This window comes from Pungitius pungitius, chromosome 10 (assembly GCF_949316345.1).
Source record: "Pungitius pungitius chromosome 10, fPunPun2.1, whole genome shotgun sequence".
Classification (NCBI taxonomy): domain Eukaryota; kingdom Metazoa; phylum Chordata; class Actinopteri; order Perciformes; family Gasterosteidae; genus Pungitius; species Pungitius pungitius.
This window is the reverse complement of record NC_084909.1, coordinates 8,671,938-8,695,304: the sequence shown is the minus strand read 5'-3', so window position 1 is coordinate 8,695,304 and position 23,367 is coordinate 8,671,938. Positions and strand designations below refer to the sequence as shown.

The window sequence follows — 23,367 nt, the reverse complement described above, 5'->3', positions numbered from 1 at the left end:
GGCCTCCTGACTGCATTGCTGCATTTCAGTGATCTATGATGTTAAAATAATATCAGACTAATACAGACATCAAGCCATGTGTTGATTTTTAATCTGATTTTGATGTGGAGAAAAGTAAGTGCAGCCTTCCGTTCTGAACCAGCACAGTGTTTTTTTTTTCAAGGTACGTGTATCTTTACCACTCGGCGTCTCCTCGCACAGATTCCTGCGTGGACGCGCAGCAGCATCTGTGCCTTTAAGAGCCTCTCTGACAGCATCCTCTTCTGTCACGGACGCGCACTCCGCTGCTCAACATTTGGGAATACAGGTTAGCATTCTGCACACACATCCCCCTAAATACACACCACAAAGCCACATAATTACATTTATCTCCATTCGTTTCTCCACTGGACGTTGATGCATTTGCCTCCTCGGTCGCCGTAGCGACCCCCCCCCCCCCCCCGACCGATCGTTATTGCTCTCGACTCCTTCCTCCCTCGCATCCGAAGACAGATCTCCGCTACAAGATGGCTGAGTTGAATTTGGGGAAGGGGCTGACCGCAGGGAAAGTGGCCAGCAACGTCCAGAAGAAGCTAACGAGAGCCCAAGAAAAGGTAAGAGCCGCTCGCCAGCGGGTTAATGGGGGAACTCGATGGGGGGGGGGGGGGGAGATCATCCTGGCCTGCGAGCCGCGAGGAAGCGGCGCCACATCCGTCCTCCTCCGGGGGGAAGTGTCGCATCACGACCTCACAATAACATGTGCAGGGATGCTGACGGCCCGTTTTGGGGATGGGGATGCCCCCCCCCCCCCCTCCCCTCCGATCAGGTCGTTATCCTACTCAATGTCATTCAGCGGGCGCGTGCATGTTGCACTAGTCACCATTTAGCCGATGGCAGATGTGTTTCTGGCATTAAATTACACTTCCGGTAATTCAATCAGTGTTTTTCACGTGAATGGTAACTGCAGAAAAACACCTACATTTTAACAGTGCTGTGATGATAATTGGTACTAGTATTAGCTGAAATAGATAAAGGCCTAGCCTGCGTTCATGAAACTTGCGCGCTGTGCTTGGAAATAAAGGTAGGGGGCGCTATTTGTCAGTCAGTATGCATCATAACCAGCTGAGTTAAAGAGAGACAGAGATAATGGGTGCTAATGTAAATCCAGTGTCCTTTTAGTCTTTGTGAATATCATTGTATTGACAATATGTCAGAGTTTTACTCTAGAATACTTTATATGGAAATAATGTAATCAATCCATGTTTCTCTTATCTATTTTGTATCATTCTAGATTAAACAGTGTGCTGATATGTGTTCCGATGGCTCTTTGCCTTTACACAAAATTGCTTTCGCAATCAGTTCATTTTACCCAGGAATGCAGAGAAATCATATTTGTTCCAAAACAATTGAAAATCAAACAGCCGTCATGTGATCTAGAGGAACATGTTCCGCCCTCTGTTCTGTTCCTGAATAAAATGACTTGCTAACCTTTGGTATGGCCAGTAATATTATGATATGTTTAACGGACAGGTTCTTCAGAAGCTTGGCAAAGCCGATGAGACCAAAGATGTTGCTTTTGAGGAAGGTGTGATCAACTTTAACAAACAATATGTGAGTACAGTCCAGTGAATGCCACCGAGGCAGAATCATATTTTTAATTTTCCCAGATGTCAATAATGCTAGTGACTGATTATTGCATGGTTAAACTGCTATTATTGCTCGCCAGACACAAGATACATATGTAGCCTCTACCTACACAAACTGTTTCCCTCTGACAGGTTTGCATTAGCTGGGACTGGAATATGTACTGGCTAAACAGGCTGTGATCATTTTTCCAAAAGCTGGTTAGTTTTGGGTTCTAAGCTCCATGTTTTTATGTTTCACCACACAGACCGAAGGCAGCAAACTGCAAAGGGACCTTAGGGCATACCTGGAGGCTGTGAAAGGTGACAGATTCACACTTGCACGTCCAAAGTCGTACGTGTTAACGCACAGCTGTGGATATGTAAAAGAACACCATAACCTGCGGGTATCAACTGATGTCTTTTTTTGCAGCCATGCATGAGTCCTCCAAGAACGTGCAGGCCTGTTTGGCTGACATGTATGAACCCGAGTGGTACGGCAAGGACGAGGTGGATTCCATTGTGGAGGTCAGGAACCCGTTTCATGAATGAGCTTTTTAATGCTGACACTGCCTGCTTGTGTGGGAGTTTTTCGGACAAACTTGTTTCCATATAGAGGTCAGAAGCACTTCATTTCATAGGTCGTATATTAGTTGATGAGTTGAGTGCGTGTGTGTGCGTGCTTGGCTCATGATTTGCTAATGCATCCCAGAAGCTGTTCTTTGTAGTTTCTAAAACGCTGTGTTCTCTTGGCAGAATCGTCCAAATTTATACAAATCTCTTGTGAGGGATGTTGATTAGCTCTTTTTTTCCTCTGACTGCATTGAGTATATAACTCTTGAAGACACTTTTGATTTAATGGGTGCTAGCTGCCAACGAAATGTGGCAATCAGTTAAAAAGGTTTTTCAGTTTAAGATCATGAGCCAAGACGTGCAAGCAATAACTCTGAAGAGGTGGAGTGATTGCGTCTGTGAAGTTATGTTGCAATAAAACAAGAATGACAAGGAATTTGTAATCTGGACTCATGTGCAGTACTGTTGTGTTAATCCCCGCTGTAGGACTGCGATGTTCTTTGGACCGATTACCACCAAAAGTTGGTCGATAATGCTCTCATCTCCATGGATACCTACCTGGGCCAGTTCCCTGATATCAAGGTAAGCTGTGCGAGTTTACATCTAGAGAATGAAGGTGGGGTAAATCCCTGAAGGCGGAGGCACCGAATCCGACAAATAATCATCCTCTTTTTGTCCAGTCACGCATAGCTAAGAGGGACAGGAAGCTTGTGGATTATGACAGTGCCAGGCACAACTACGCCACCACACACAAGACCAAGAAAAAGGATGGGAGCATTAAAATTACCAAGGTAATAAAAAATATCACACACAAGCAGTTGCATTCTGATTAGGACGTAATCCCCGTATCCATAAATGATGGGTTTTATTTGTTGTGTTATCACTCTCTCCTTCAGCCCTCCTCTTTGTTGGAGAGGGCCACTCCGGGATGGGCCCAGGGTATATTGTCTGCACACAATGTTGCCCAGAGCAGTCTATCCAGAAACCAGGTACACAATAACCTTTTATGCACTTAATAGGGAACAATGATAAGTATCCAGGTAGCCGGTGTGGTCGATGTCACGTGAGATGGAGCAAGGTTTGTTTGTGCATTGCCTCGCACGCCTTTTCCTGCCCGTGTTCACTGTCACTTGCTGCTGTCGAAGGTTTAACTAAAGCGAAACCAAAATGGCAGCTGCTCATAGACGATGCACGCAGACTTTAACACCTTGTGTTAACACATCATGTGCTGTGTGCTTCAGGCGGAGGATGAGTTGGAGAGAGCCCAGAAGGTGTTTGAGGAGATTAATATTGACTTGCAAGAGGAATTACCTTCGCTCTGGAACAGGTGTGCATTTGTTTGTGACTGTGTGTGTGTGTGTGTGTGTGGAAATGATGTCCTGTTGGTGGAAGGAGGCTGTTATCACATTTCCAATACATCCATGCTACATTGCATGCCATCACCGGGTGTTATATGAAGTCATGCCTGCAATGAAGCCAATACTTTCTCTCTTTCTCTTCTCTGTCCTCTCTAGTCGCGTTGGATTTTATGTAAGCACCTTCCAGAGTTTGGCTGGTTTCGAGGAAAAGTTTCACAAGGAAATTGGCCGGGTGAGTGTTGCGTGTTGACCTCAATAATGAGGAATTCAGATGAATAGCAGACAAAACAAATCAAAATACGGTGTCAGCTAATAGTTGATGGTAAATGTAGACAATGCCGGTTTTAAACCTCATTTATCTAAATCTAAGAAACCCATCCTGCTGCTATTCTGCACTATGTCTTTGAAACGTGAAGCAATTTCAGTTATAGTTGTGTAGTTGTAATTTACTTTTCATTTCTCAGCGTGAATCAACAGCTGGAAGTTGGGTTTTAACTGACTAGAACGTTCATTGATTGTACCAGAACAATGCAGCAGGATGATGAGGTATAATGTCCAACCCGCCTTTTTTCCCCCTCTGCAGTTGGATCAGGACTTGTATGACATCTTGGAGAAATTGGAGAACACGGACATGCAAACCACTGGGTTAGTTTCAATACACATTTTAACATCAAAGGTGCTAAAGGATTAAGATGAGGATGAACACAAATGGGATATGTTGTTGATATTCCACTCAGGCCAAGTATAGTAACATTAGACTGGTCTACCTGAAGAGCATCTTTACAAACTAATCATTTTAAAATGGAATCAATCATTGTGATTGGTCATTTTCACCAGCAAAGGACATACTTACCTTTTGCAATTGTTTAACCACTGAAGAGTACATCATTCATTATCCTTGATGAATGTAGTGATAAACTGAGAAGTTCATTTGACTGCGTATTTTCCCACATGAGTTTGCTGCAGGCCCAGATGAAATGAAAAACACAAAAATATGAAACTCATTGATTACGACACCAATTATCAGAGATGTAAGTCTTTAAGTACAGGAACAGAAAAACGCAAGCGTGCATTAACCTGAACCCCACTTTCAGAAAAACAGGTCCCAGCGGCGCCTCATCGTCAGCAACAAATAGGAGGTAACCGGCAGCAACTGTGGTAACCGTGGTGACACAACGCTTGTCTGTCCGTACTACTGACCTGTCTTGTCCAGCCGTCTGTCTGTCAGTCACTCTGCAGGCTTGGGAGATTTAAGGAAGACATGTGTGCTCGGTTGTGAGAGGGACCTCACAGACAAACTGATGAGAGAGCTTTTTTTTTCTCCCAGAGCTGCAGATGTGTTTCAGAGTTGAGCACAAGTGCACGGTTAATGTTCCACCAGGTGACACATCAGTACAACGCAAAGCGGGAGGGACTTAATAATGTACATTGGATTCATTAGGGGGGCCATGGGACATAAATTAGCTGCTGTTATTCAGCTTCTATGTGTAATCTACACTGTTGTTTGACTTAGTTGATTGCCTTGGTGGTGCATATTATTAAAACTTTTTACCAATACAGTATATTAACAAAAACTGTAGGGCTGAAGCTATTTGCCTCCTCCGCCTTTCGCTTGTAGTGTAGTAGTGCAGTTTGTAGAGTAGTAGTGCAGTTTTCATAGAGTGACCTCTTTCTTCCACTCATAAAATCAATTTACAACATTTTCCTGTACCGGCAAACCATTTGAGGTTTTCCAATCCGCAAAATACCCTCAGTTACACGGGGCTGCTTTTTTCGGCTATAGAAAAATCTTTTCTTTTAAAGTGAATTACTCCATCACTGCTCGCTTATGAGGATTGACTCGAGGCGCAGACAAAGCGCTTGCATGGGGTGGAGGGATGAAAAAAAAAAGAGTAGGAAAGGAAAGGAAGACTCATTGCATGACAGCTCTTGAACTCTTGTAGAGCATGCCTCAGAACTCCTCAAGTTGTTTTAGCTTTTAGCAGCACTTTATAGCCGTTGACCTTTCACTCACATTGTTTTTGCCATTCTTGTTGCTGTCTCTGTAATGTGTCGGTATTTCGGTCTTGCCCTCCATCTGTCTCTCTCTCATTCACTCAGTGCGAGTGTAAAAGAAGCGTCTAACCACAGTCTCAGGCCAGCGGGACCACCTCCAATCCCCAAATCTCCCTCCAAGGTGAGACACAATCTCGCTGTCTCTGTGTTTACAGAATAACAAAAACAATACTGGCTTTTTACATCTGTTCTCACCCTGCAACGAAATGTCAACATATCCCCCCCCATCCCCATCCTTCCTCCTCTGTTCTAGCTAAGGCCTGCAATGCCTCCTCCACCCAAGGTGACCCCATGTAAGGAGATGAAAACCGAGAACATCGTCAGCCTTTTTGATGCTGCAGCTACTCCTGATATCAACGTCACCTCCCCTACAGAGGTCAGTGAGCAAACAGCTCTTTTTACCTTTCCACTCTCGTGCACCCGTCCGAGGCTTTAAGTATTCCTTCGTCTGGCCTGCACCTCTTCCAACTTCTATCTTATTCTATTCCATCTTATTCTATTCTGTTCTGTTCCTTATTGTGCCCAGTTAGCCAATGAGCCCTCCTATCCCTGTTGTTATCAGTTTGACAGTCCTGCAGAGAGCAGCCTGTTGGAAATGGACCTGGACTCATTCAGTGCACCAACCAAAGCCTCCACGGTCGCACAGGTCGATGATTCATGGCATGAACATAGAGATCAAAGAGAGGCGCTCCACTGCAAGAAATGTCAAGCTTCACAAACTATTTTATTTTTTATTCATGAAAGCTTTTAAATGATTTTCACGATATTTTCAATAGAACTATGACACAGATTTGTAAAACAGAAACAGAACAGGAACAGCAACGAATCTCGCATTTGCGAGTGCAATGTTTTGACTAAATATATATATATATATATATAAACAAGCTTCATGACTTTGGATAGAAAATGAAATTGCTTGATAAGCTTGGCAAGGTTTGGGGCTGCTCTGCTTCTTTCCAATTTACCTGAGCTAGAGGTGGTTGATGGCATGATGATCTGTAGAAACCTGCTTTTAGTGACCACTACTTCCTGCTTCAGCACTGTACGCAGATCACTCATGGCATTGAGTACAGACAAAAGCCCTTCTCTGCTTCTACTTCTTTCTCTTCAGAACTGTGCAGCAGAATCTAGTTTAGGAAACTCCTATAACATAGGATATTATTAAAGTTCCAAAATGTACTCTTCAAAACTACTTAGTGAAGTTTAGATCATAAATTGACATTTCAGGTGTGTAGGTGTAAATCGTGTACAGTCTTTAAGCCTATAACAGAATTTCTATTAAAATGTCTTCTATTTCTAAACTATCATTCTAATAACTACATGTGAAATGTGAGAAACAGTTGCACACTTATTAAACCTACTGAAACTACTGAAATAATGACTGCAGGATTATTAGCCCTCAGAAAAGCAAGATTTCAAGATCTGTTTACTTTGTGTTACCTGGCTAGCAATAAACAGATCTGTAGAGCAAAAAAGATAGACTCTCGGTGTCTTCTTTAGTACAGAGGCATTCAAAAGCAACCCAAATCTTAATGAAATCAGCGTCTCTCAAACTGAAGTCACTTAGAAGATCCTTCGTGTGAAGATACTCTGATGCAAGTGACATTTTACATATTTAACGGGGATTGTGGATTCTCGAAATCATTTGAGACTGATTAAATGAATCATTAGAATAAATATTTGTGTTTCCCTGTGCATCTTTCTGCTACATTCCAAAAACATGAGAGTGGTCACCTCTTCAGACTGTAGGACTTTATATGTGTTGCCTGTACTTTCTTCTGCTAAAGATCTTCTGCAATGTGCTTGTGGGTTTAGAGCATGAGCAATGAACAAAAAATAGCTTTTTCACCGGCAGTTCTGTCTCCTCATTCTATTTCCTCTTATTCCCAAAGCCTGCAAACTGGGACTCATGGGTAAGTCAGTCTCAAAGTAATACGGAATCTAATGTGTAAACATATTGAATAACGATTATGATCATGATACTCATCAGAATATTCCTCGTTTGTGTTCATCATAACCATCAATATATTGATTGTTGTTCCATACTTTTACTAAACTAGCCATTATAAAAGCTCTACCTACATGTACATGTGCTGGGTAGAGACTTCTATAAGGGCCTTTATACTGCATATTAACAAGCTCTCCCATAAATGAATCTCTTTCATTTGTCCATCCCAAATCTGTTTGTGCGTTGTCTTTGCGTCTGCAGTGCTTGATGTGGTAACACTAAACACTGAAAAGATTGTTGTACAACACAAATAGAGCTTTGGAATGAGCGTGGGTCAATTCAGTATCAAAATGACATTTTACATTGTTTTATAGTGTAAATAAATTTAAAAGGAAAAGATATGCAATCCTCTCTTAAGGGGCTTTTTTCTACAGTACACGTGCTTTGTGTGCACAGTCTCATGGGGATGAACAGCACAGGCTTCAGTAGACTGAAAACCCATTGGGTTGATTGTACAATATCACTAACATCCAGAGAAGATTATAAAGTTGCAAACTTTTTCACAATGAAATAAAGCGTAAGTGTAAATTGAAAATCCCATCTTGGTGAAATGATTTGTTACTGAATCCACCGCCTTTCTTCCTATCTCCCTCCTGTCCCTGTATGTTTCAATGTTGCACAGACAGAACATGTAACCTTCACATGTTTGCCCCCATGTGACACACAGGGAACAGTTTTGTCCTGAGAGTTGAGTGAAGTTGCTCATGTTTTCAGTGGATTGTTTCATGGAAACGAGACCGGTTAACTCATGAGAGCTGGCGGGCAACTTCACAAAGCCTTGCGTGCCACTTGGCATTCCGACCATTTAAATAACCCTTGGTTCATCCCTGTCGCTGTAAGAGAGGTGCGTCTCAACGGTCACACGGTTCTGCTGTATTGGAGCCTGAGGCAAAACAGTGATGGCTCAGCAGGGAACGACACCTCTACTCTTACAGAGCTTCCTTCCTCTTCCTCCATCTGAACATAGCCGTGGGAACGTAAACTGTGCTCGCCAACAACACGCAGAAGATCCGACATCTATTTTCTGATGGGAAAAGGCTGAGTTTTGCGTTCCCGCCTTTCCGCCGCCACCCTTCCTTATTTCCATATGTATTTTGATTTAACCTGAACCTCCCCTGTGAAGGTTCCTCCTTCTACATCAATCGTCTTGGGTCTTATGATGATGATGGTGATGATGATGATGATTTGCTGCTGAACTCCTCCCATCCCGACCAACCATATTTAATGGCCCGTTTCCACAAATAATAAGCAAAACTCCATTTTCCCTTAAATCCTCTAACTCGGTTTTATCTAAATAGTGATCGATGCGTTCTCTCAAATAGCCACAGTGGTGCACAGTAATGGTTGTTAAATGCTAACGCTATGCTCACACTGCTAACTGATGACTAGTAGGTGAAATGCTCGAGATGTTCACTGTCCCTCTTTTAGAATGTGTCCATGCTCACATCGCCAAACAGCCCCAAACATAAACTGCAGTAGAAGGCTGAAAGGTGTCTCCATTTGTAGGTCTTTAGTAATCATGAAAACAAAATTAAATTTGCAATAATTCAATCTGTACATTTTTTGGTCGCACAACTGACACCAAAGCGACCTAGAAAGGATTTTTAAAAAGCATTTAAAAACACCAGTATGGTCCCCGAACTCCCTACTAATATAACTAGTGACTCAATATCTTCGTTAATTTCCTAATCCCTTGTCAAACAAAAGTGTTTTATTTCCCCAAATGCCCCTTTTATCCATTGTGATCCTAAGCGCTTTCCTTTGTGTCCCTTGAAATTTCCTCACCCATTTAGTTTATGAATCCCTTATTACCCAAAAGGTAAAATATCTCTTTTTACCTCTTGACTCCTTGAAACGTGACCCTTGCCCCTCAGCATGAGGACAGTGGTGCCCAGGAAGAGGACACCACCCAGAACTATGACCCTGTGGCTGCTGCCACGGATGCCTGGGGTGACGATGGTTCACAGCCTATCCGCTATGACCCCATAGCAACCGCCACAGAGGGCTGGGGTGATGACGGAACCCTACCGGTTCGCTACGACCCTGTGGCCCCGGCTCAGGGAGCAGGGGGGGATGACGATGAGGGCCAGCAGGCTCATCACGATCCCGAGGGCGAAGCCCAGGAGGACCGGGGCGATGACGGGGTCCAGCCCGTCACAGAGGTGCCCGCCCCTGAGGTGCCTGCCCCCGAGGTGCCTGTCCCCGAGGTGCCTGTCCCCGAGGACGAAACGCCTGCAGCTGAAGCTGCAGGTGAAGTGGTCGAGGTGGTCGAGGAAGACACCACAGCGGCTGATGCTCCGTTGGATGATGAAGAGGGTCAGGTAACCGAAGAGAGGGGAAAAAATGGAGAGATGCATCCGGACGGAAATCGGTGGATGCATCGGTTTTTGAGGAGATTTGAGCATGAGGTACTGGAAAGAAACAGATGACAGGGAGATATATTATGAATGAAAGATGGAGGAAGATTTATGATGCATTTGGAGGAGCAGCTTGGATGCATCGACTCTTGAAAGTTGGAAATGATTTGCTGAGGGAAAGTGTGTAGACACCTGCTTCTCAATACACAGTCATAACCAAGCAGAAACACACACACACATAGTATGCCGTGCAGAAGCTATACCCTTATGGGAGCTGTGCATTAGTGGCCATACTTACTATTTATTCAACATACTTGCTCGAAATAGCCATGACTTTGCTATCTAGGTTGTGCACTTTGTCTTCTTGTTTGTGTTTGTCTTGTCTGTCTGCTCTTCTTTCTTTCATTCATCATCTCCTTCTTTCAATCTTTTATTTGTCTCATTCTCTGAGCTCTCTGGTATTACTCTGTGTCTCTCTGCTCCCAGGGTGAGTCTGCAGCAGCTGCTGCAACACCTGAGGAGGAAACACTAACAGAGGAGGTACCTGCTGGTGGAACTACTAGGACATGCAACAACATTCTTTTTTGGAGGGTTAATTAGAGTTACCAAAATAACTAAGTAATATTGCATTTACAGTTACATCTACTATTATATTATGAATAGGAATAGTATTGTACATTGACATTTAATTACATCAAGAAGTTACAGAAACTCATAATGTTTTATCATCATGTTTGAGATCAATATGCATCATCATGTTTCTTCAAATCTTTTAGAGAAAATATGTCTTATTTTTCTTGGGTCTTTTAGAGACAGTTCTACCAGCAAATTATTGTTTTTATTATGATTATTTATTCATTATTGTTATTATTTTTTTAAATATTGTTTTCGTATAATACTTGTAATTGTATAATAACCAGGGCTAAATTACGTTTCTTTAAAATATTTAAAAAAAAATACTGTGCTGCTCATCTCAGTAAATAGAGCTTGTTTGTGTTCAGACGCCTGAAGTCCAAACAGAATCTACAGAACCATCATCAGAGCCCGAGAAAATGCCACCTGGCTTCTTGTTTAAGGTAAATCAGAATACAGAATAACATCTAAATAGTGCCAGGCAACTACTTATTAGCCCAAACATGTCTTACAAACAACCATATTGTACTTCATATATGAGGATGAGTATATATGATATGAGTATTATTCATGTAATTACAGCTCCAGGTGATGCATGATTATGCTGCCAACGACACAGACGAACTGGAGATGAAGACAGGCGATGTGGTGCTGGTTATTTCCTTTGACAACCCCGACGAACAGGTACACACAGACACACACACACACACACACACCGAGTTTTGGACTCTGGTGCCTCAGTGACAGTCTGTTTGTTTGCAATGGTTCGGACTTTAGGACGACGGCTGGCTGATGGGCATGAAGGAGGATGACTGGCTGCAGAACAAAGAAAATGCCGCTACAGGAGTATTCCCAGAGAATTTCACTCAAAGGCTGTGAGAGATGTGGACAAGATGTCATTTCAGCGCCCGTCATCATGTCTCTCTTCCTCTTGCCTCGATCCTTCCGTCCCTCTCTCGTCCTGATACCACCCTACTCTCGACTAGGACTTTGGCCATAGAGGCAGAGCTGTCACAGCCCTGGCTGAAATCATGCATTGCTAAGGTCTGCTACACTGTGCTAAAAGTGGATCTTAGCATTTCGCTGGATTTCTGTCAACATTTACAATTACAGATGTAGTCATTTCACCGCCCCCCCGCCCCTCATTTGTTGTCCTACTTCTACTCAATTAATAAGAGAATCCTGATCATACAGGATAATATGCAATGTCTACATTTGCAATTGCATTATAATATTTTATTCCTGGCCATGTCTCTTCATTAACTTGACACGGCGTATTACACCTCCATAACAGGGCATATCTGTTTTGAGACATGCGTTTGCTCATCTGTGACTGAGAGATTGAAGAAGTAAATGATTAAGACAAAGTATTCCTTCCACACATGCAGCGTAGGCCTAAGCCCTATATCCTGTTTCCAATTTCTAACTGGAAACCTCTGCCCGGTCAAACTGAGAAACTACCTTTGAACAGACGAGGTGCAGAATCAGCGCCTATTCAGCTAAATAGCTAAATAAAAAAATACTGCAGAATTTGAGTAAACCAAACTAAATTAGCCATCTCATTAACACGTCTTGAGTTTCGCCACTCACCGTTGGTTCTGAGGCGGATCGCCATCTTCTCATTTTCAAGTGGGTTTTTGAAACAAATCTCTATTTTGGTCAATAGTACGTTTTAGCCACACGTGTAGCCATCGAGTGTCGTTGTTTTCCTTGGGAATGCGGGTTTCCTCACCGGCAACTAAGCGGCTGGCTGGAGTGAGTCAGTAAAGCTCAAGCATTGGTTTTGGTGCCAGTATCTAGCACAATCACTCTGATTTCTCCTGGTTCTGCTGCTCAAACTTAAAAGCCCGTTGGACTCATCCAAAACATCTCTGATTTCTACTTTGATTACCTACTTGTGAAACATTGAAAAATGGGCTCCTTGTTGTTGTATTAGTTTAGCTCCAATAGTGGTATAATAGCATGAACCTTTTGTTGAACACACAAACAATTTAAAGAGAGCAGGAATTACATTTAAAAACGCTTTAAAAACACAAACAGAAATACTGATCACAGAGTCCTTTAGAGTAGAAAAATGTGAGACTTCTTCTCTGACAGTCAGGTTTTTTATTGTTGTTGGAATTTGTGTGAAGTTGTGTGGAGTGGGCATGTTAAAAAATCTTTTCATGGAATTGTCCTTTTTTCTTCACGGGGGATTCAAAATATGCATTATTCAGGCTCGCTTAAAGGCTAGCCACCAAACTACTGCAACGAGGCGCTGCTACTGGTAGTATAATAGGACAGCAGATGTGGTTACACTTTAATGCTAATCAAATATATTATAACTGAGCCGGCCTCATTCGTTATTGAAAATGTGCCGAAAAAGAATTCCTTCTGTTTGCATTGAGACGACTTAACTCAAATGCAGATGATTCAGAATATGCACCAGAGCAACGTCTTTTATTTTTGTATGCTGACAAGCAATGATTACAGATAGCCTAATGTAACTATGTCAACATAATTGCCAACTTACTGTAGGGTGTTATGGAGTGTTTTGTACTTCTGTCAGGTTCACTGCTCTCAACATAGCCGCTTACTGTAGGTAATTCAAACCATCACACATTCATTCAGTCACTGACTCAGAAGACATTTCTCATGATATTATTAACATGTAATAAGAGTGTGAGAAAATGGTTGTGTGAGATTGTATGTGTGCGTGTTTACGGGATGTTTGGAAATCTAAATTCTTTATCTATAGGCAATTGTTATTGGACGATATCACTACCACCTACCAGGGGATGTGGGTTTTTTCCGGACTGGACAAAGACAACTAATATTTGGGTCTTTTTCCACGCGCTGGTATTATGGTTCGAGGTGTTATTGTGCATTTGTTGTGTATAAGTGTAATTTTGCCAAGCTGTGATGACAGATACATATTATATAAAGTCATTCATATCTGTATGTGAGTTACCGTGAGCATGCTGACTTCCCATGTGTTGTTGTGTGAACACCCTTAATTTAAGACAATGATACATGGGTCACTTTTGAGGCAGCTGGAATTTTTTTTATTTATTTATTGTTATTTATTTGTTAATCTTGGTAGGAGATATGGGGGGCAGTTATACATGAAATGTGTGTTTTCACCATTCCCTCACAAATTTGTCATGATTATGGTTGCTCGTTTTTTCATCAGCAATTGCCTCAAAATGTTGCCAAGGTATCGTGGTCCCAACAGGCCTAACCATGGTTACATGGAGACGGGACACGTAGAGAAAGGCGTCACACCACCAGACTCAGGTGGACACATTTAGAGTTTAAAGTTTTCAGTATTTCAACCATTTGAGATGTGCATGATTTATTCATATAAATATGAAAAGCCCCACGTGAGGACGTCACCTGCATATTTTTGGTAAACCAATCACTGTCATATTCTTAATTTTACATGTCTAAATTGGTGAGTGTTTCACCTTGGTCTGGTTTTTGGGGCATTGGTCTATATGGATGATGGCGTCTCCTGTAATGAGCTATGGGATACAACAAAAACTTTTTTCCTGTACCTAACTGAACAAAAATATTAAAGATTCTGTAGAATCTCCTTTTGCGTATTGATTACAGTAAAGTGTGTTCTTCTATGTCCTGAATTCTGTTTGCGGTGCTGATGCAAACACTGAAGCATCCACCAGGGGGAGCTGTCTTCAAGGACTAAAACCATTCTGGAAGAAAAAAAAAAACACTCAGCATCAAAGGGAGGGAACAGGAGTTGTTTCTGTGTGCTGCTGTCCGTGGTCCTGAAACAGACCAGCAGCCCACCCTTTGACCACAGCTGATCTCTCCCCACTCACATTGTTCCAGCTGTTGAGATGCATCGCCTTTTACATGTGTGGCTGTTTATGGATCAACATGTAACTGATGGTTATCAGCCCTCAATGACGTGTCTGAATAAAGATAACCCAACCATCTGCTTCAGAACAAGCATGACGTTACATACTTTACGAGAGTAAACACATCAGTGATTTGTAATGGTCATTTTTTAAATGCATTGCGACAACAAACAAAAAAACACGGAGCAATTGTGGTTTTAAAAAAACAGCTTTATGTTTCAAATACAAATACTATGCTCAGATCCCGAAAAAATAACAGTTTACATTATTTACTAAAAATAGATCTTTAAATAGTCTCTCCAACAATAGCTTAATATACACATGTGAAACGTATTTTGACAGGCATATAGAATAATGCCTTCAAGTTTCTAGATAGCAAAGTGTGAGTCCTCATACTAAGTGATGACTGCATAACACATTGGAATAATTCAATTCCTGTACAGCAGCCCATGTAGGTCTTATGTCTTGGGTGAAAAAATGAATACAAAAAAATACCATACAAAGGAGAGCTATCAAGTAACTTACTATTTAATATTAAATAGTTATTTAATATGATCCATAGCTGTTGCTTAATACAGTAGTTGAGTACAGCCTGAGTGTTGTGTATACCTTTTCTAGATACTACTGACCTGAAAATTGAAAACCTGAAACAAAGAAAACATGTCACAAACAAACATCTTTTAAAAGGAATTGCTGATAAAAAGACAAATATGAAGATGTATAAACCATATATCAGTGACTGAAAGAAAGCATGTGATTAACTTGGAGAACCACATTGACGGGTTATACCTCCATGCACCTATTTCATATCAATACTTTAGTATACACAGTGTCCATCATCCTTCCCTGCCTTTCAATACTTATCCAACAAAGCCCCAGATGTGAAGTCCTATTGCCACAACATTGTATTTAATTTACAGAACGTCATCCTTAGGTATCATATTAATTCATATTTTTCAGTAAATGCATTCTAAAATTCAGGCTCTATTATATAAGAGTCAGAAATCGATGGATTTACTTCAGTGATGACTCTGTGACAGTAAAGTGAATTTGTTGTCTTCCTTTCCTTTTTTTTGACATTCCTTAACTGTATAAATACTTATGAACATGGAGCTTTACATCATGCAGTCACCAGTTTTCTTCATCTTATCCCTTTTTCTTCTTTCCTTCAAAAGTGTTTCCTTCATTTGTTCACCTTAATATTTTCTCTGGAGACTAATGGTCCCAAAATGTGTTACAAAAAGTGTCCTCACAAGTTTCCCCCAACCGTATCAGTAAATTGTGATGTCAAGCTGCACTATGTTCACACAGTTTAGTGAATAGAGTTCAAAGGAATAATTCAACTTGGTTATCTTTACTGCCTAATTTCACTACGTTATATTAAAGCTTTTTTTGTTCCAATCACATCAGTGGAACATAAATAAATTGGCATAGATATTCATCTCTTTAATTAAACGTGTGAGATACTTACTGTAAGTCCATATATATTTTTGATGTTCTATTCTATCAGAGCTGTGTTTGATTCACTTCCCATACCACCAAATATTCTGGAATTAAATAAACACCGTCAGACTAATCTTCCCAGTCTCTTCTATTTGTCGTACACAAACTACAAAAAGGAATTCAAAGGAAGTACAAAAATACCAGCAATCATGGTGAAAACGCATTTCCACTACAAAATCAATTGTCTTTGGTTGTCCCTCAATCTGTGCTTAGGTTGCTCCTGAATACAGGTAAGCGAATCAAGTTATCAGTGTGAAACATGCCTCTGTGGGGCCTATCTGTGTCCCGTCTCTGTCCCCCACGGGTGGAAGTGTCCAGCGCCCAACAGTGTTTTCCCCAGCCTTTGTAGAAGCCGAGGGTACCAGTGCAGGCCGTGGGTCTGCGGTTCTGAAGGTCCCATCAGGCTGTAGAAGAACCTGAGCGGGGTCAGGACCCAGTGGGCCAAATGGTGATCGTCCACAGCGGCATAGCAGGAGGCCAGCACGCCGTTCACCACTATGGACCCGTGGTGAGTTAGTGGGGCGTACAACCCAGTGCTCCCATGTTCTTCTACAAAGGTCACGACCGAAAGCGATGCCCGCGACCCGGCTTTCCCTTGTGACGTGAGCACACACTGCCCCGGCCGGACCTCACTGGCGAAAACTGTCCTCGGACCCGCTTTGCCCAAAAGCGCGTCGTCGGCTGCCTCTCCGGTCGTTGGCTCACTCGGCCCACCGGCGCAGTCCGTGACAAAGATCAGGTGAGCGGCCGTAAGAGTGATATTAAGTCCTGTGCTGGTGCCAATGCTCCAGAAGGTCTTTGTGACGTTGGGCTGGTAGTCCAGAAAAGACGAGACCGGGCTGTAGATAAGAGGGCCGAGACCATCTGACGTTGAAGAGGCCAAGACGCGGTCGCCGGGGTGAAGGTCTCGCATCAGTTTGGTAACCCCGCTGCTGAGGATGACCTGGGCATCGCCAGGGAAGCAACCGCCGGTTTTGGCTGCCACGGAATGTTCTGGAGAGATGAAAGAGACATTTGATTATTTCATTGAAAGACGAGGAGTCTCTCTCTCGGCAATAGAGCCTCAGCGCAGCAGCACTTCGGCCTCTGCAGATTGTTTTAGGTCACGGGGTAATCTCTAAAACAGCCAAGACTTTGACAGTGACTCAAGGACGTCTTTATCTCAGTGGATCAGCGGGGAGATTGTTAACTTATGTATATAACGTGAGTCATGTTCAAACTTTGTCTTTTCTGTCTGGCTCTCAGAACTCGTTCACATACACAGAGTTTTCTAATCCTCCTCCATTTTTATTCCTTAAACTATGTTAGCGATTTTTTGCCACTTTGAAATCCATATTTATATATAATCACCAAATTCTCTTTGGGCGGAAAAGATGTTCTAAATATTTTTAAAAAGACAAAAAGGCGTGTCTTTCTTTTTTGTTATAAATTAAAGTCCCCAGACCCCCCCCATCAGTATTATATCAGCATTATTCACAACGCATGTCCGCCTCAGCATTTGTTGGAATATTGTCGTTTAGGATGTGCATAATGCGACGGGATATTAACCTTAATTTGATCTTATTGCAGTACTGCTGAATAAGGTGGCCCTTTAAGACGCACTGAGACGAGGTGGCAAGAAGAGGCAGTCAGCAAGAGCTAATGGATAACCAGCTGATTGTATCACCACAGTCAGAGCACGGCCTGGGGTCAGAGAAACAGGAAAGCACACACACTCAGACTGGGGTCTAGATATTGTTTGGATTACAGCAGAGTTTGTGTTTTAAAGGCTCAGTCTCAACGGTCCCACACAAGGAAAGAATAGAATTGGAATGTTTGCTCGTAATGAAGAAAAATCAGTTTCAATTAACAAATGGTCTATGTGTGTGCGCGTGTGTGTGCGTGTGTGTCTTTGGGGGGGGGGTGTCGGTTGTCTTAAAGAAGTCTTAAGGCAGCCAAATATTTGTCCAAGGTGTGTATGTCTGTAAGCCAGAGGGCCGCGGGGAAGGAGGGCTCTGACCTGGAGGTGATAAGACTTAGATAAGAGATCTGAGAGAAACCTACTGAAGGAAAAGCAACAGCAAAACAAAGGGAGAGTTAATCATCTCACAGCTTACTAACCTCAATGGACTGCTAGAATGTAGTTTGGCATCAAATAACTGGTGGTACCAGACATGGGTAAATGGATTTCTAAAATGTCTCAAAAGTTACAATAGCTTGAGGTGGAATGCGGTCAAGTATTGTTTGCGTAAGGACCGTATCTGATTTGCAATAAAACTTGAAAAAATGAAACGCTTTGTCATAGGAATTCAGAAATGAGAGCCATGCGTGACCTGATATATAAAGTACAGTATACGTTATTCATTGCACATTAAATATTAGCTATTGCACTGTCCCACCACATACAATGGCTCTATCTGCACATTAGAGGACAACATATTCGCAGAGATTTACAATGTGATCAAGAAGGCAGAGTGAATAAGGCCAAGAGCACAGGTGCACCTCCCTGCGTTGATTGGCTCCCAGTGGACCGCGCACACTAACACACACATAGACTGATGATAGCGCCACTATCAAGGTAAACCATTAGTGAATCACCAACAAAGGCATCCACCTCATTAGTGGTAATGGCAGCTAGCTGCAAAGAAAACACACAAACACACATGTTGATAATGCAGTGTGGCTCATAGACATCTCTTACCTGACTTGACGCTGCAATGAATGTGGGCTTTGGACTCGTAGTAGACCCAGTCGAATCCAGCTTCTACGGCCAGCCGGGCCAACATGGCGTACTTATTTCTGTCCCTTTGAAAAAGATGATCCATATAGTCAATCAGACCTCGACTGCAGACTTTTTTTTTAAAAGCACAAAATGCAGACACCATACGTTTGTTTGCATAAAGTCAAAGACTTAAAGTATTCTAAATGCAGGAGGAATCTGACAAATTGGTTGAGTCATTGCATTATTGATAATTTGACTGTGTTATCTGACTACAGGCCACCTTTAAGTCGTATTTACATCAAGGATTGGGCTGTATTGCATGACTACCTGTCAGAGGTGGTGATGTCAACAGCACGTCCTTCGTAGTGCAGCGAGTCGTCCGAGTGATGACCATCCTCATCCCAGCCCTCGGTCACTCTCAGCTTCACACCGGGCCACATGTTCATCACTGAGATGGCCAGAGAGTTTAACTTGTCTTTACAACGCTAAGAGATCCGTAGAGGGAAGAGAAAAGAAAGGCAGGAGTTAGAAACAAACATTTACTAAATGTAGTTGTCCCGATAACGCCCGAGAGAGCAGCTGGAAGTTTAGACGGATCAAAAGAGGAGCAGAAAACAGGGATGTTGTGAGTTGGGTGTGATGAGCGAGGCCTGTTTCCACTACAGCCCAGAGAAGCAGAGCGGGAGAGGCAACCCGCAAGCCCATCACGAGTGATGGTGTCGTACGAGAAGAAAATGTGAACAAAAAACTGTGATTGTGTAAAGTACACACAACTATCCAGGTGTGCATGCTTGGGCTGATTTCACAGTCTTCCAGTTGCGTAAGAGGATCCCAAGACCTGGAGATCCATTGTCTCCAATGTATCAAATCTGATTACAAGCAGTTTATTGTCAGCGGGTCCAATAATCATATCGATGTATTAACTGGCGAAATAGTCAGCTAATCAATTGATCGGACCAAATTTCCAAAAAGATTTAGCAAGCCGTAGTTGGAAAACCACACATATTAACAATGATTCAGACCATTAAACTGAATAAGGCTAAGTTTGTCAGTGAGGCAAATTCTTCTAGGCAAAACCTAAGAATGTCTAGCAGCAGAATCTAGAGTTGAAAAGAAGGGTCGAGTCAATGAAATCAATCATTTTGGCTTAAACATTTAACTGACAGCAAACACTCTGCAGACAATTGAATGCAACCGGGTCTAATCTAGTCTGGTCTAGTATTCCAGTTCATTCAACCACGGCAGTTGGGGCAGTCACGCGTGGACATTCAGTCCGTTTTACCATTGCAAACGGCGAGCATACAGTGGTTCCATATGGTCTGTGCGTCTGTGCGAGATGTTTGGCGTCCCATTCCTCCCCTTACCTGGGTCATGAGCCTGTCGGCGCCCGTGTCCTCCTCATCTTTGAAGATGATATCCGTGTTGTAATTCGGTGTGAGCTCTTTGAAGCGCTCGGAGATGCGCGTTATTTTGCCCTCGGGTCTCCCGCTGGCTCCGAGGGTCTTCTCGGCGACGTTGGGGCTAAAGTGTTTGTAGGCCAGCGGGATGAGCTTCTTCGGGAGCCGCCTCTTGCCGTACCCCCTCCCCGGCCCGCAGCCCTCCGAGGCAGGTGCGAGGAGGAGGAGGAGGACCGTGGCACACAGGGAGGCGGTGGGAAGGTGGAAGGGGATCCGCATCGCCCCGCAAAGAAGGGGGTGGGCGGGAGAGAGCGACTCTTCCCGAGGGGGGGTAGAGGTGTCTTCAGTTCCTCTCCGGCTCAGTTCCCGACTCCATCGCCCGTGAGAGTTCACGATATCACGTCGGATAAAAAGAAGGAACTCAGCGCGGCACCTCCAGGCACCATGAGGACACCGAAAAGTTTGTTTAGCAGAGGAAGAAGAAGAAGAAGAAGAAAAAAAAGGACCCAAATTGAGAAACTTCGCTCCCTCCGCCTTGCAGAATCAACAGGAATTGTGCAGGCTGTAAAGTCCGTGTATTTAAACAAACAGGTTCAAAGTCGATTTGGTGGGTGAGAGAGTGAGAGAGAGAGGGAGGGAGCGCGGTTACTGATATCCGAGTTGCAGTGTTGTGGTTTCTCTCTCCTCTCTTTCTTTTTGCTCTGGGAACTCTCAGTCACGTTCTCCCGCTGTCTGCTTCGGTGCTCTTCCCCCGGATCGAAAGCCTCTTCTCTGCACATGCAGCCGGCGTGCAACGAGCTGCAGCTTTCCAGTTGAATTGAAGGGATTTGAGTGATCCAAAACGATCTGCTGCCACTGGAGACCGCACCCTGCCAGTCCTGCCCTCCTCTCTCACATTGAGGCAGGCGAGCAGCAAACACACGCTTTGCCCTTTTTATTGCAGGAACTTTATTTCTAGTTGTTGTATTTGCCCTTGAAAGCCCCCCTTTCCCCCCCAACTGTAAACAACAGGCAATCAAAATCAATTAAATCCTTCAATTTCCTGGATTATGCAGCCACTAATGTGTGTTTTCCCCCAGCTTCATCTAAAACAAGATCAAGCCTCATTGGTTCATGGCTGGAGTTGGATGTTTGGCAGGTGGACTGGATGAAGCATTACAGAAAAGATTTTTTCACTTTCTGACTGACTGGCTTCACCCATGATTGACTAGCTGTCAGTTAGTCTAGACAATTGTCCTATTTCATCAACACGATTAATCTCTTCCTGCCAGTTTCCTTAAATAGACCAATTACTTAATTGTGTTTGGCTGAGCTGCTGGTTGTGCGTTACACACACGCCTATACACACATAAACACACACGCACATGCACATTCAAGCGCACCAGAGAACCAAATCCCTCCAAATTAGCTCTTCAAATATTTGCCAGCCGAAAATCAGTGGTCTCACTCCTGTTTCTCAGGGAAGGCTCCTTTGAATGAACTGAACTGTAAGGCCGAGGGTTTCCACAATTTATGTTTTATTATTTGTGAGGGTAAACACCATAAAGTATTTCTGCAGCCCCACCGCGTTTCATGTCTCCTAATGGAACAGAGAAAAGCAAAGAGAAGGATTCACATACAGTAAACAGCTATCTATAGATGTGTTGATCTTTAGCTAAAATAGAACATCAACTGAGTCCTGTGTAAATTCATAAGAACTTTCCGGGTACGGAGCACACAGCACCAGTTTAAAGAAATCAACATTTGTGATATAGAGGTGTCAGTGTTAAACTGAATGTTTCCAGCTTTGTAAGATGCCAATGCTCTGATAATTATCCCCTCACAGAAGAAGAGGAATTTCTCCCTTTCTCTTTGTTAATAGATTTTCAGAATTTTTAGAAATATTTGTATTAGTTTTCTTGTAGAGGTAGATAAGAAGATCAATACTTCTGCTACTTCTGTCCAGGAAGTCTAGGGCCACAGCCACCAGTTGGTGAGCTTATGGCACCAAGCCTGGAAGCAGAGGGTTAGAAATTAACGGCTCATATTTTAATAGTTTAATCTGTGCAAACACTGATTTGTTGTTTTTCAGGGGGCTAGCTGCCAAACTATTCCTAGGTGGGAGAAGTAACCTCTTGTAGTGTTTGTTGGTGGCCTGGCAACCGTACGGACCGTAGTTAAGGAAGTCACTGCTCGTAGAAACAGTCCAACAAATTGCCCTCCTTTTACACTGGTAGGTGAAAGCCAAGCATCTTGTTTCCCTTTGTTTCCGGTCTAAATCTGCGATAAACGAACCAGCTGTCAGTTGCGGTAGCTTCATAATTACTGTATGGACATGTGAGTGAAATTCATCCTTTAATCTATCTCTGCTGAGAGAGAATAATCCTATTTTTCAAATAGCAAACTTTCCAGTCAAGCGTTGGTGGTTTGACCTCTACCCACATGTTCCTGAGCAGGACACTGAGGCCCAAACTGCTACAGATGAGCAGACTTGTGCCTTGGCATGCAGATGTCGGTATGCTAGGCAAAGGTTTGTACAAAGGTTTGTGCGTGAATGCATTGGTCCAAATCTATATTCAAATTTGTGTGTGTACTCGTTTTGCACAAGCGCAGGTTTTTCTGTAATTATCAACATTTTGTGGCCGCGTGTGCGTGAGTGTCTCTTTTTTTGAAGATCATAAATACAGGCGTGGTTCCAGGCAGGCCTACTGCCTCCTCTGCGTGGCTGTCGACAATGCTTCAGAAGTGGTCGCGTTCTCCCATCCATCCCTCCCTTCGTCCATCCATCCTTCGGTTCCTCTTTGAGAAACGACCCCATGGCCTTTCAAGTAGACAACAATCCGATCAGACCGAACCAGTGTGGAGCCTCACACCCCGTATTTAGTCTTTATCAACCTTTCATGTTCTTACACTATTTCTTACCTCTTTCTACACTGCAAAAGTTCACATAGAGTAAGGAATGAGCACAAACACACACACACACACACACACACACACAGGCCCACAAACAAACACACACAAAAAAAACACAAATCCAGGCATGCGTGTGCAGTACACTCTCACATGCTAACACACACATACACCAAGCCAACCGAGCACCAGTCCCTCGCTCATTGATGTTTGTTAAAGTTATTAATTTTCTCTGTGAAATAAGAGGCCACAGTAACAGGACAGAGGGAGATGAGTGCCAGCCCCAGAATCTCTCTCTCTGCTTTTCATCTCATGGCACTTTGGCTCTATAAGTCCACAGCTAAGGGCCTTCACATGGGCATCGGGGTTACCCACGCATACCCTGGGCCCTAACCAACAAAGCTCAGTGTAGGGCAAACGGAGGAAGACACA

At 43.1% G+C, this 23,367-nt stretch overlaps 2 protein-coding genes across 6 annotated transcripts; one reads left to right on the top strand and one right to left on the bottom strand.

Annotated features, from left to right (window-relative positions):
- Window positions 1-206: 206 nt before the first annotated feature.
- Window positions 207-14,159, top strand: LOC119228534 (myc box-dependent-interacting protein 1). 5 transcript variants are annotated; one of them, XM_037488228.2, is made up of 21 exons: window positions 208-307; window positions 493-593; window positions 1,510-1,590; window positions 1,871-1,925; window positions 2,035-2,129; window positions 2,661-2,756; window positions 2,855-2,965; window positions 3,071-3,163; window positions 3,416-3,501; window positions 3,689-3,764; window positions 4,116-4,177; window positions 4,627-4,671; window positions 5,633-5,708; window positions 5,841-5,963; window positions 6,150-6,233; window positions 7,480-7,500; window positions 9,470-9,916; window positions 10,439-10,492; window positions 10,954-11,028; window positions 11,168-11,269; window positions 11,363-14,159. In XM_037488228.2, exons 2-21 carry the CDS (start codon window positions 507-509, stop codon window positions 11,462-11,464), a joined length of 1,971 nt encoding a protein of 656 aa, XP_037344125.2. In that variant the 5' UTR covers window positions 208-307; window positions 493-506; the 3' UTR covers window positions 11,465-14,159. The 5 variants fall into 5 exon arrangements, with proteins under 5 accessions (XP_062420818.1, XP_037344125.2, XP_037344119.2 ...); XM_037488222.2 differs by having other exon boundaries at window positions 209-307; window positions 489-593; XM_062564834.1 differs by lacking the exon at window positions 4,627-4,671 and having other exon boundaries at window positions 207-307.
- A 142-nt stretch (window positions 14,160-14,301) lies between these two features.
- LOC119228535 (indian hedgehog B protein-like) lies at window positions 14,302-20,927 on the bottom strand. The gene is made up of 4 exons (XM_037488229.2): window positions 20,014-20,927; window positions 18,977-19,134; window positions 18,629-18,732; window positions 14,302-16,941 (listed from the first exon to the last, which is right to left on the bottom strand). The coding sequence occupies exons 1-4, from the start codon at window positions 20,323-20,325 to the stop codon at window positions 16,223-16,225; spliced, it is 1,293 nt and encodes a 430-aa protein (XP_037344126.2). The 5' UTR covers window positions 20,326-20,927; the 3' UTR covers window positions 14,302-16,222.
- Window positions 20,928-23,367: the final 2,440 nt, after the last annotated feature.

Coding starts and splice junctions, on each gene's coding strand:
- LOC119228534 (XM_037488228.2), top strand. CDS start 507: ATGGCTGAGTTGAATTTGGGGAAGGGGCTGACCGCAGGGAAAGTGGCC. Junction 6,234..7,479: donor AAGCCTCCACGGTCGCACAG/GTCGATGATTCA, acceptor TTATTCCCAAAG/CCTGCAAACTGGGACTCATG. Junction 10,493..10,953: donor AGGAAACACTAACAGAGGAG/GTACCTGCTGGT, acceptor GTTTGTGTTCAG/ACGCCTGAAGTCCAAACAGA.
- LOC119228535 (XM_037488229.2), bottom strand. CDS start 20,325: ATGCGGATCCCCTTCCACCTTCCCACCGCCTCCCTGTGTGCCACGGTC. Junction 19,135..20,013: donor CCGACAGGCTCATGACCCAG/GTAAGGGGAGGA, acceptor CGGATCTCTTAG/CGTTGTAAAGACAAGTTAAA. Junction 18,733..18,976: donor GACATCACCACCTCTGACAG/GTAGTCATGCAA, acceptor TCTTTTTCAAAG/GGACAGAAATAAGTACGCCA.